The sequence below is a fragment of the Chenopodium quinoa genome, unplaced genomic scaffold (genome assembly GCF_001683475.1).
Source record: "Chenopodium quinoa cultivar QQ74 unplaced genomic scaffold, ASM168347v1, whole genome shotgun sequence".
NCBI classification, from domain to species: domain Eukaryota; kingdom Viridiplantae; phylum Streptophyta; class Magnoliopsida; order Caryophyllales; family Amaranthaceae; genus Chenopodium; species Chenopodium quinoa.
The window spans coordinates 525,170-537,498 of NW_018743591.1; the positions used below are offsets into that span (position 1 = coordinate 525,170).

Here is a 12,329-nt window from a genome sequence, read left to right on the forward strand (position 1 = left end):
CCAGGGTACACCTTCAAATTTGCGCATGTGAAGGAGGTTTTACAGACTGGTTGTTGGGCCTTGTGGGCAATGCCTCGGTTTAGCATGCTGCTAGCTAGTTAGAGTTTAGAGTACCAGGTACAGTTGTGCGTAGTGTATGCTGGCAGCCTTTTTGAGTGTGTGTTGTGCATCGTGCGTATGTCCAAATGCTGATTTTGTGTTGGTGTGCATTAGTTAGAATTTTTTATTGTTATGATTTATTTCAAAATATTCAAATATTATAGTGCAAAAGTCATATATAAAAAAAGCACTATCATAAGAAAGCTTGGTAATGAAAAAAAAATCTCATTAACACAGCTTTATCAATAAATGAACCATTCATGAACACTATAACCTTCTAAATTAACAAAGTAAGAACTGGTTTTTGAGCTCAGTCGAAAGCTCAGGGTCAAGATGAGATTCGCCAAAGTTAAATAAGCATGTACAAAGTAGTACTCAATTCAGCTCGGCTTGTTCACACCTCTAATTAAAAGACAATTAGGAAATCTAGTACCAAAGACCCGGTCTACAATAAATTATTGTAGACCTAATATTTGGCACTTTCAAATAAGGAAGTTTTACCAAACTAAGCTTAATCACAAAACTAACTTTTAAAGTAGACGAGTGGCAAAACTATTTACCAAACTAAGCTTATGGGGTAAAACGCTGTCTCGAACAGCGTTATATCCCTTGATTTTTTTTAAAAAATAATTAATATATAAAACGTTGTCTGGGACAGTGTTTTATATATTGATTATTTTTATAATATATATATATATATATATATATATATATATATATAATTTCTGAAATTAAAATTTCCAAAAAAAATAAAAAAAAAAAAAAAATTAGTACATATACGCTATCCCAAGTAGCGTTTTATGTACTGAATTTTCAGAAAAAACATTTATCATGTTGTATTAAAAATTATTAAGCGCATGAATGTGCTAGGGTTAGAACCCCAATCTCATGTCCATTACTTATTACGACATACCAACAAGCCATGTTGTATTTTGTTGTTAGAAACCAAGTCTCATGCCTGGGACAGCGTTTTATCTACTAATTTTTTTTATTTTTTTTTTTTTTTGGAAATTTTAATTTCAGAAATTATGTTTTTTTTTTTTTTGTAAAAATAATCAATATATAAAATGTTGTCCCGGACAGCGTTTATATATTGAATTTTTTAAAAAAAAAACAATCAGGGTATAAAACGCTGTCCGAGACAGCGTTTTACCCCAAAAGCTTAGTTTGGTAAATAGTTTTGCCACGCGTCTACTTTAAAAATTAGTTTTGTAATTAAGCTTAGTTTGGTAAAACTTCCCTCAAATAATATAGTCATGTTCTGCATTTAGAATACATAATTATCTTGTTGTGAATTATATTTGGAATAGTATTTTAAACAATTTAGTCAGATAATATAATTATCTTTTGGATGATATAATTATCTTTCAAATGATATAATTACTGTTTGATATTTTTTTTAATGACAAATTCACTTTTTGAATGATATATTTACAAATCAGTTTCTTGATGATATAATCACTTTTTAAAATAATATCATCATATTTCGTATGATATAATAAGTTGTTGTGCACCGAATCCATAAAATCCAATTTAGCAATTTCTAACTATAAATAATATAATACCAAGTCTCAATCTTTCCCTATAGAAATATGAACAAGCAACACATCAATTTTAACTTATTTATTAATTACAATAAACCACTCAAAACCGCGAACCAATAAGGGCGAAAAACAGTGTAGGTAAGAAATTTGCATGGATTTGAAACTGGGTCGAGACAGAAAGCTTTCCAATGGAATAAACATATAGAACCATTCTACTACAGTACAATACACTGTAGTATTTTCGAACTTTTAAAAAAATTAAAATTCGAGACTCTAATCTTTATGGTACACAATATGGGTACAGAAGACATGATCCTAGGCTAGCTACTGAACTACAATTATTACAAATACTCGGCACAAATCTTCGACCAGCTCCAAATAAAACTCAAAATTGTGAAAAAGGCCTTGTAAATGGTAACCTATCCTCAAAAAAAGAAAAATTTATAAAATAGAAGGACCAACCTTCCTTTCCTGAAATATACGATGGACAAGTCTAGGCGAAAGCCAAGTCATCCCAGCGGCCTGGTGTCAAGCCCATTCATGCTGCCATGAGAAACCATTCAAACCAATACAGGACACCTTTGTTCCATAAATCCCTGCGACACAACCACCTTTACTTTCTCCGTATTTGTTTTTTTACTTTCACAATTCTACGGCTTGCTTTATCCACACCACCACTACCTAATGAAAAGCTCCCAGCCCCACCAGTATTAAATTCTAGACTACCAGAGGGCTGAAATGGTGTGTTCTGGGGGGCAAATTGATTCTGCTGGCCGGAAAATTGAAATGGGCTACCTGCAGATGGAGCTGCTGCTGCTCCATTGAACACAAAACTGCTTGATGGTGCTGAAATTGGCTGACCAAAAACTGGTGCTGCTGGTGTGGAAACTTGCACAGAATCCTCAGCCATACTATCTTCCATGCTCATTCTATCATTATTTCCAGCAGGGGGCGTCAAACCAAATGCAAATGGTTGAGGGGTAGAGCTAGCAAATGCCGGCTGAGATGAAAATGGTGTACTCGGAGCAGCTGTGGAAGCTGCAGCAGAAGGGACTGAGAAAACGGAGGCTGCTGATGAACCAGCCCCAAATGAAAACACTCCACTGTTGGCTGCTGAAGAGCTAGAGTTAGCTCCAAACACACTGATACTAGCCGAAGAGGAGCTGGAAGTAGCTTCATACATAATCGGTGTGCTATTACTAGCTCCAGAAGTCCCAGAGGCTGTCGATCCAAAATTAAACCCAGTAAATTGAGATGATGAGCCAAACATAGAACCAGAGGTGGCAGGTTTAGACGATTGCAAACCAAATATGGTGGATGATATATTACTGCTAGAGCTAACAGGTGCAGTCACTGAAGGGAAACCAACACTAGATACGAACCCTGCGCCCGAGGTGAAAGGGTTAGAACCAGCTCTTAAAGAAGCACTACCATTAACACTAGCAGGTGCACTAAACCCAAAAACACTAGATGAAGGTGAGGAAGCAGATTGACTAGAGAAGTTTGGTGTCGAACTTGGGAATGCAACAGCAGATGATGATGTAGAACTAAAGATAGCTGGAGGAGCAGTTTGGGTCTCGCCACTGGCAGATTTGGAAGTAGAAGCATTAAATCCAGATATAGTGTTACCTACACTAGCAATTCCAATAGATTTTGCACTAAACAGGCCACCAGTTGCATTGCTAAAAGCAGTCTCACTTGCTTTAGGTCCTGCAACAGACTCCAAAGCTGATGCTGAGGTAGACGGAACTGCAGGAGATCCGAATTGGAAACTGGAACCAAAAACTGATGGAGCAGATGTTGAGGTAGAAAACTGACTACTGCTGCTCCCAAAGTTTGGCAAGCCCCCAGTAGTAGCAGTGCTGAACATGGTTCCTGCAGAAGTAACAGAGGAAAAGGTCGATACAACATTGCCATTAGAAACAGAGAGCGATGGCGATGGTGAAGACGACACTGACACAGGAACTGTACCCTGATCATTTGAACTACTTGAAATTTGAACAGGAGATGACACACCCATTGTCACAGATAAAGTACTGGATAATCCATTGCTAAGTGTTGCACCATTTGATTGTGTTCCGAAGGAAAATAAACCTTTGGCTGAGCTCGCCACAGAAGAAGGGTCACCCTCCGTTTTCTTAGAAACATCCCCAAAATGTAGGATGTTCTTCTTGACCGTATCAGGTCCATCTGCTTCATTTGCAGCTTCAGTTGCACTGGAAATAGCAATAGCCATTAGTATTCAAGTCAAAGAGAAAGCACCATAGTATAACATCATTGCACCAAAAGACACAAATAGAAAATACTATAACAGAGGTTCAAACATTATGTTCCCATTCTCATTTAGCAGGAGTCAACTTTCACCTCAGTCTGATTTTCTATTCTAACCAAGTAACTTGGAAGTAGAATGACAAACACATACAAGGGTAGAACTGTAAATGCTTCTCACAGTCCTTAGACAAAATACTAACAATTGAAGGTAGGAGTCCACTTTCCAAAATAGAGTATAAGAGAGCACTAAGTACCTGCTTGGCAACTCTGATTTAATGTCCTTTGCAGCTGCAGAGCTTGAGCTTGTTGCAATGATATCATTTAGTTTATCAGTCTGTCCAGCAACATTGTTCATTTCTGCAGTTGAAAGAGGATAACTCACTGCAGCCAGAGTACTTGTGCTAGTTGATGATGATGTTGAAAATCCAATAGGAACAGAAAAGCCAGAAAATTTTTGAGCAGCAGCAAACCCATCTGTTGGGGACTCTTTTATTTTGCCCGATGAGATTGTTGATGAATTTAATGCTGGAGCTAGAGGGTTCCCAGCTGAGATTGCCGCACTTTGAGGGTTATCAGAGATGGCAGCAGAATTTTTAGCCAACTCATGCTCTTCCACTCCTTTAACAAATGGAGTTGACGCAACACCATTTGCATGAACATCATCATCCAGCTCCAGATAGTCCTAGACAAGACAATGTAGCAAACTTTTATCAATATATTACCATCAGAATATAAAAAGATCAACAAAACTATTAAAATTCAACACCATGGTGCAAACAACTTTAGCCAACAGAGAAGACATGCAGATAAATATTTCAAAGAAAATATCACTCGTGTAGGCAAAAATTAAACATCTTCCATTTACAACCACAAGAAACTGAGTCAATCTAGAAATGATCTTTCCTTTGCAATCACATTCAAAAAAAAAATATCCTAGTTCTTGGTAGCAAAGAGCCTGTCCAAGTTGAGTGCTTACAAATGAGTGGAACTTGTGGAACTACTTCACTAGCCTATTTTATTAGTGAAAGAAGAGCATGTTGATCAAATATAGATGCATTAATCAATCACAAAGGACATGAAAATGAGTCAAACTAGATATGTGGACATTCACTTTCGAAGAGGACGTAACAATGCATAAAATAAAACCTTAAAACCGTGTCCATAAACTCCATACACACATACAATGTAAAATTCATCTTGACATACATAAGAACAAAAGGAGTGTTTAGTATCCACTAAAAATGAGGTCAAGGATAATCTAGTTCCTATACAGGCATTGCAGCAAAGAGATAACAAAATAAATACCTCATGAGCACTCATCTGAAATGCCCGTTTTTTCTGCTGATGGTCATAATTTGGCAGAGGATTCTTAAAATCCAGGACCTTAGTAGGTCTTCCAGCCTCTGCACCTTCCTCAACAGAGGGAACAGACTTGTGAAAGCTACCTTCTACCCTTGGTAAAATCTGAAGTGAATGATCAGGTGCATTAGAAGAGTCCACCAAACCACTCTCCTTCCTACTGTCTTCAATACTCTGCAAAACCTTCAGTGAATCTGTATTCATGCTCTTACGAGCCAATTCATCTCGCATATCAGTTGTCATCTTCCCAGACGAACTTCCTCCTACAATGTCGAATTTCTTCTCAGGGGACTTTCCTTTTGAAGAGAATTTGTCAAGTTGTTGGAAGATCTTTTGAGCTGTTTCAATAGACTGCGAAGGAACACTTTTATTTCTTGTACTATGCATGCCATTGTCTACAAGTGCTTTTGATGAAGAACGGAGGTTAGCACTCTCATCAATAGAAGAGGGCACTTCAGTAGCATCTGTAAGAACTCCAGATCCTTGTCTTACATGATTAGCACCAGAAACAGGCTGAGACAAGGCTTTATAGTGCAGAAGATTAGGTTTTTGACGGATCCTGCGTATGGGACCAACAAATCCTATATCACTTTCCAAGGCAGAACTCCTGCGCTTGAGAACCTGCGAACAAACAGAAAAGTAGAAACCAAAATGAGCAAGCACACATCAAACCTACAACCAATATCTTACAGATAGATATTACCTGTCTGTTAGATCCACTAAGCTGTTGAATCTCCGTCGCATTATGAGATGATGATGACGCACCATGGGCACCATAAGAAGTTTCAGCAGCAGCCTGAATCATGCAGATAAATATAAGTAAGCACTAATGTGACTCAACAAATTTCAACAGAATTTCTAGAGCAAACCTTAAACACTTCTGTAGGATGAGGCCTGGAATATGGTGTACGAGCCATACTGTATATTGCAGATCTTCCTCGATATCTAGGGGTCATAAAACCATTAGCAGCAGCTCCAATCTCATTGGCAGGCTTTTGAATAAGAGATTTGGATGGAGATTTTGGTTTGAAAAATGGATTATAAGAAGCAGATAAGCCCTCCCTTGGCATTGATGGAGATGCTCTCGTAGGCCTGCTACCCATGTATGCTTTAGCAAGCTCAGCAGGGGAAGCAACAACATCTTCAAGTACCTAAGAACACAAAACATTTGCATGGGAAAACTCAACATGAGCATTTCATATAGAAGAGAAAACAGAACAATTAGAATTTCAAGATATATACCACCTTTGATCTCGTAACAGGAGTAGTGATGGCTGCAGGGAGTACACACTCTGCTCCATTCTCATTAGCAGGATAATTAGTTAGAATTTCACATCCATTATGAAAAGCTCTCTCGTCTGAAGAGTTGGGTTCTGAACTTCCCTTCTCATTTCCAACCAGATTATCAACAGTTCTTGACTTCAATAGTGCAGTTAGATGATCTATCTCAGACCTGGGGCCGAAAAGAGAAAGATATAGACAGATTAGGGCAATGTTTAAGTCCATACTCCACACATATTAAATGCCAATTTGCTTTACCAATGATACATCTCAATGTTCTACATCTTCTCTAAATTGAATTTAAAAGTGGCTACAAATATCCAACCAGAACTCAAAATTTATATCATGACAACTTGCCCACTTATCATTGTACACAAGTCTATGCCTAGCCAACAACTTTTAAAAAGCAGATACAATCAGACAACCCACCACCCATCATGCATGAGATTGCACTAAAGCCTTATTGGGCTTCTTCCATTATTCATCTAGGTTGACAAAAATCAACGCTTCTAAGAAAAAAGGAGGGAAAGAAAATTCAATCTGATCATATGTACCACATTTGGCTTTTGAAGTCAGATTTTGGTGACATTTGACTGTTAGCAAAATATTTTTATAGAAGACTACCAGAGAGTGTAGTAATCTAAAAGATGAAAAGTAATCTTCCTTTATTTATTTAATTTTAATTTCATTTGAAGCTTTGTCTCGTCTAACTTAACTGGGATTGCTCACATAAACAAAATTCTAAGAGAATATGATTTACAAATTAAATGTAGGCAACTGAAATACATAGTACCAAATTGGATAAAGTGTATTGAATTAAGTATATTTAATTTCCACAAAAAGGGACAACCAAAGTCAGATGGTAGAGAAAATATTCAGATTTTACTGGAAAGACTAACACTATGTTTGGATAGAGAGAAATGGAAGGATCCATTTTCCTTCACCTTTTAATAAACTAAATCCCTCCATTGTTGGAGAGATTTAAAAGGAAAATGGAATGTCACCTTCTCCCTCCCCTTGCCTCCCTTTCCCTTCCCTCTTTTTCCTTCCCCTCCTTTTCCCTTCACTATTTTTATCCAAACTAGTGTAAAGATTATCCCTCATCGCCATCTATGCTCTTGAAAAGAAACACCAACAAGCAAGAATATGTCTCACACTCAAAGTGGTTTCCATCATACTGTGATAAAGATTAAAAGTAAAGGTATCCTCTTTACCATTTCTTAAGATTCTCAAAATAAAACAAAAAAAAATAAGAAATTTTTATTTTTTTGCCAACACGACCTATGTTCAAGGCAAGATATAGTATACTGTTACCATGCAAATAATATTAGCAAAAAAATCAGTAAGACTTGCCTAGTAAAGGTCTTCTGCTTCAAAATATCCTCCAAATCTGCAACCCCACCGCTCTGAGATACTCTGCTTGGATCATTACTTTTAGAAGCAACTGCTTCTTTGTTGCCAGAAGGGCCAACCTAGTCAATATGAATTAGTGATTAGCTGTAACAGAAAACATACATAGTCCAAGGGTAGTGACAAGTAACACCAACTTAAGAGCACAATGATAAGTTTACAAAAAGGTCAGCCCGTCAAAGCAAGAACAACAACATAGCTTAAATTCAGATAATTGAAAAATTATCTGAACAGATATCAGTCTTAAATTTTATTAATCCTAGCATTCCAATTACAAAAGCTCTGCAACTTAAGCTAAACCTAGTTATATTGACAATTTTTCTTACCAGATCAACTCAGGTAATGCATACAACTACAAAGGACTAATACAACATATTTACAGATTTCATTTTAACTACTCCTTCCGTATTTTATTACTTGCTCCACTTTCCTTTTGTGGCCGTATTTTATTACTTGCTCCATTTCCTTTTTTGGAAACTTGTAACAATATTTTACTATTTTCCTCCCCACTAATGGTCCCCTCATATCATATGTTATTATTTTTCATATTCTCTCTCCTCCCTATTTATACTTACTTTTCTTTTAGATTTTTTTTTCTTCAACCAACCCCACTTGCATCATATTTTATTACTTTATACTATTCCACCTAAACGGAGCAAGTAATAAAATACGGAGGGAGTAATATATAAAGCTATAAATTGGTTGGGGCCCCATTGTAAGATTCAGTCCTTATCTCAAACCAACTAAATGGACCTTATCGAATTCAAAGAAAAGGGACTTTGGAGGTGTGGATTTCCCTGAAACTACCCCCCCTCCAAAACACACTCGAAGGCTTGCCTGCATATTTGGATTTGTTTAACCCGTGACATGTGAAGGGTTCTGGTCTACTGATCCTTACATACCAAAACTATAAATTGGTTGGGGCCCCTTATAAGATTCAGTCCTTATCTCAAAACCAACTAAATGGACCTTATCAAATTCAAAGAAAAAGGAATTTGGGGGTGTGGATTTCCCTGACCCTACCCCCCCCCCCTCTACAAAACTCACTCGAAGGCTTGCCTACATATTTGGGTTGGGTTAACCTGTGACATTTGAAGGGTCTGGTCTAGTGATCCTTATATACCAAAACCAAATAAATTGACCCAAGGGTCTTTCGGGGTGGAGATACCCCATATCCTCCTCCAACTCCCCAACTCAAAAGTTTAGCCTATGAATTTGGTCTCCCTCCCCTCCTTTTCCCTCGACCCACACAAAGGCTTGGCTTGGCCTGTGTGTAGGGCTTCGTTAACCCATGAAAGCGATGAGGGACAATCTAGTAGGATCTCCCTTACCTAGCAAAATAAAATGGACCCTCACACTTTCATTGATTGCTATATAGCCTATATGAGTATGAGGTTTACTAAAACAAAGCCAAATCAATCCAACTTCAACCTATTACAAGGAATCATTTACGGAGGACATCTAAAGTACTCCAAGGTGTCCAACTAACTAATATTTATCAAATAAGCTGTCAACATCAAATGACATTCTTTGGTAAAGTACACAAAGTAAATATGCAATTGTACTATAGAATATTATCGAAGAAATATAAACCCGCTAAAGAAAATCAAGTTAATCCCCTTTATCTAATAATACCGTTTTTCTAATGATCTACAAAGAAGATTATAATAAGATCAGATAATACATATTTATAGGCCACATTTGATTTATTTTTTTTTTCGCCGACAACAATATCATGGTAGTAACCACAAAGACAAGAGGTTGCTTACATGGAGCAAAATGCATCCCCATAATGGACGCAATAACTTCTATGATAAACAATTATGAAATTGCAACAATTTGATTTTCATGTTGCTAAAGTGCCAACGCATACTCAGCCAATAATATTTTTCATTATCAATACAAATTATTTTTATTGAAATTTTGAAAATACACGGTAAGACGAATCTAAGTAAATACCACCTTGCTATGTTTGTGCCATTATAAACAAAGTAAAACCAAAGATAGTCCAAGTCAAAAAAAGGGGGATGTGTATAGAGAAGTGTTTATCCCATTATCCACTACTATACATGGTAAAGAAAGCAATGGCCTATTTTGACAAGCTTTGACAAACAACAAGCTAATATGACCAACTTCCTCCATCCAATTTATTTGCCACATGTTATATCAGACATCCCAAATTACATGCTACAAAACGCTACATCATTTTTCTCCACTTATCTTCCCAAATTTGCTTGCCCACTTTTTTCTCACTACGTTTTCACTTCAATCAAAAAATTGTGCCAAACAAATGTCCAAGGTAATCTCAGACAACACGGAAATATTATTAAAAAAAAATATAGAAGAAAAATATCTGTAAAGTTAGGTCCAACACTAAAGAGGCATACACTATCACACTCACCGGAATAAATATTCTATCCTTTATTGTGTATAGAACAGTTTTTACAATTCAAAAACATGAATTTTGAACAGGCAAAAAAAACATCATCATTGAGAATACAAAAATAAAAGTCTAGCAGATAGGCAAGATATGTACAACATGTGAGACATACATTTGTCGTGGTTTCTGGCTGCTTGTCCACTATCTCTGGCGTCTCATCTATATACATGGGAAAGCCAAATGGAAAATACTTAGATTAGAATTTTAGATTTAAACTTGGCTTGAATTTAAAAATAAAAAACACAATTATAAACATCACTATTCAATTAGACATGTAAACTAAAATCAAGATCAAAATAGCAACAACAATAAAATCAGATTGAGTCATACATTAAAATCTTAATTAAGGTAGCCTTAATCAGCACAAACCAATGCCAGCCCCATCACTTTTATCACAAGTAGGTACCACAGTACAGAATTCGGATGTAATCAAACACAACGTCAACACCAAAACAGTACAAATTATAAACTTGGTCGATAATAGAGCAAGCAAATACAGGAGTCAGCTACTAAACTACACACGACCTAGCAATTCAAAATATTACAAACTAACATCTTATTATCATCTTTCTAAAAACCCCCCAAACTAAGAAAGACAACATCCACAAAATACAATCACTTTTTCCTTCACTCCTTCACTGCTACCGAATCTATAGAAGATATCCTATAAACAAGCATTCAGCAAAACGTTCAAATGACATTTAATTTAAACAATTCTTATCAAATCATACATTCCTCCTTTTCCTAATAACCAATTCCAAGTTTCCAAATTATTCAATTACCAGATTCCAAAAGTACCCAAATTTCCCAAATCAATCAACTCCCAAATCCCAAAAGTAAGCTCAAATACAAAAAATCAAAACAAAACCCATCATTCCCAAATACAAATCCCTAATCATTCAATATAAAAACAAATTATTAAGCTAAATTCGCAATAAAAAAAAAACAGCCCAAATATTAGGAAAAAAAGGGAAAATACCAAGAGAAGGTTGAGGAGGTGGAGGGGGAGGTGGAGGAAGAAGGCGTTTCCGAAAGACGGAAGAAAAAAGCTTGTGAGCACCAGCAGTGATAAGACGTGAAGCTGGATCGACAAGCTTCGAAAGCCAACCATTATTCTCTCGCTCAGCGGCAGCACCGACGAGCTGAGTAGGGCGTAAAGCAGTCGGCGGCCTATCGTAGGGCGTGGCTTGGGTCCTTCGAAAGGGCTTCTTTCGGAATTTGCCGCCTGCTCCCGCGCTGGCCTCCGACGCCATGGATTTGCAGAGGAGAGAGAAAGTGAGAATGCGAGGAAGAGGAGAGAGAAAGAGAAAGAGAAAGAGAGAGAGAAAGTAGAGAGAGTGGAATTAGGGTTTTGCGAAATTGGAAAATTTGGATGTTGAAGCGGAAGAGAGAGAGAGGGAGAAATTCTGAATCCTGAATTTTTTTTTTTCTTTTTTTTTTTTATTACGGGGGTATCTTTTTACTCCTTCGTTGGTAAATTAATTTGAGTAAAGATAAAAAAAAATGATTTTTTTTATTTACAAAAGAGCTATCAAATAAAAGGAAAAACAAAAACAACTAAACAAACCGAAAATACAATAAATGACGACGTCCAGTACAACCCGCTAACAGCAAGAGTAACCCACAATCGAGGAACCTTTTGAGCTTGGCAAACCAAAAAAGATTGAACCGAAACTCGTAACTCCTAAATGAGCCACCAAGCAGAAATTTCCATTGAAGCAGAAGAAGGAAGATAAGCAAGGAGGGCAGCACAATCTGTATAAACCCGGGTTTTCAGGAAGTCTTTAAGAATAGCAAACTCCAAACCCTAGACACAGGCCTAAAGCTCAGACTGCAACGCTGAACTTGCCATAAAAGCTCGACATCCACCTTCCAATACCTCAAAAGAATGAAGATCACAAACTATCCAGCCTGCTCCAGCCCTA

General features: G+C 36.9%; 1 protein-coding gene across 2 annotated transcripts; it reads right to left on the minus strand.

Annotated features, from left to right (window-relative positions):
• Positions 1-1,811: 1,811 nt before the first annotated feature.
• On the minus strand, positions 1,812-12,056 carry LOC110682704 (nuclear pore complex protein NUP1-like). 2 transcript variants are annotated; one of them, XM_021859032.1, is made up of 10 exons: positions 11,384-12,056; positions 10,517-10,563; positions 7,908-8,026; positions 6,519-6,726; positions 6,143-6,424; positions 5,977-6,069; positions 5,220-5,894; positions 4,169-4,596; positions 3,615-3,859; positions 1,812-3,518 (listed from the first exon to the last, which is right to left on the minus strand). In XM_021859032.1, the coding sequence occupies exons 1-10, from the start codon at positions 11,655-11,657 to the stop codon at positions 2,257-2,259; spliced, it is 3,633 nt and encodes a 1,210-aa protein (XP_021714724.1). In that variant the 5' UTR covers positions 11,658-12,056; the 3' UTR covers positions 1,812-2,256. The 2 variants fall into 2 exon arrangements, with proteins under 2 accessions (XP_021714724.1, XP_021714723.1); XM_021859031.1 differs by having other exon boundaries at positions 1,812-3,859.
• Positions 12,057-12,329: the final 273 nt, after the last annotated feature.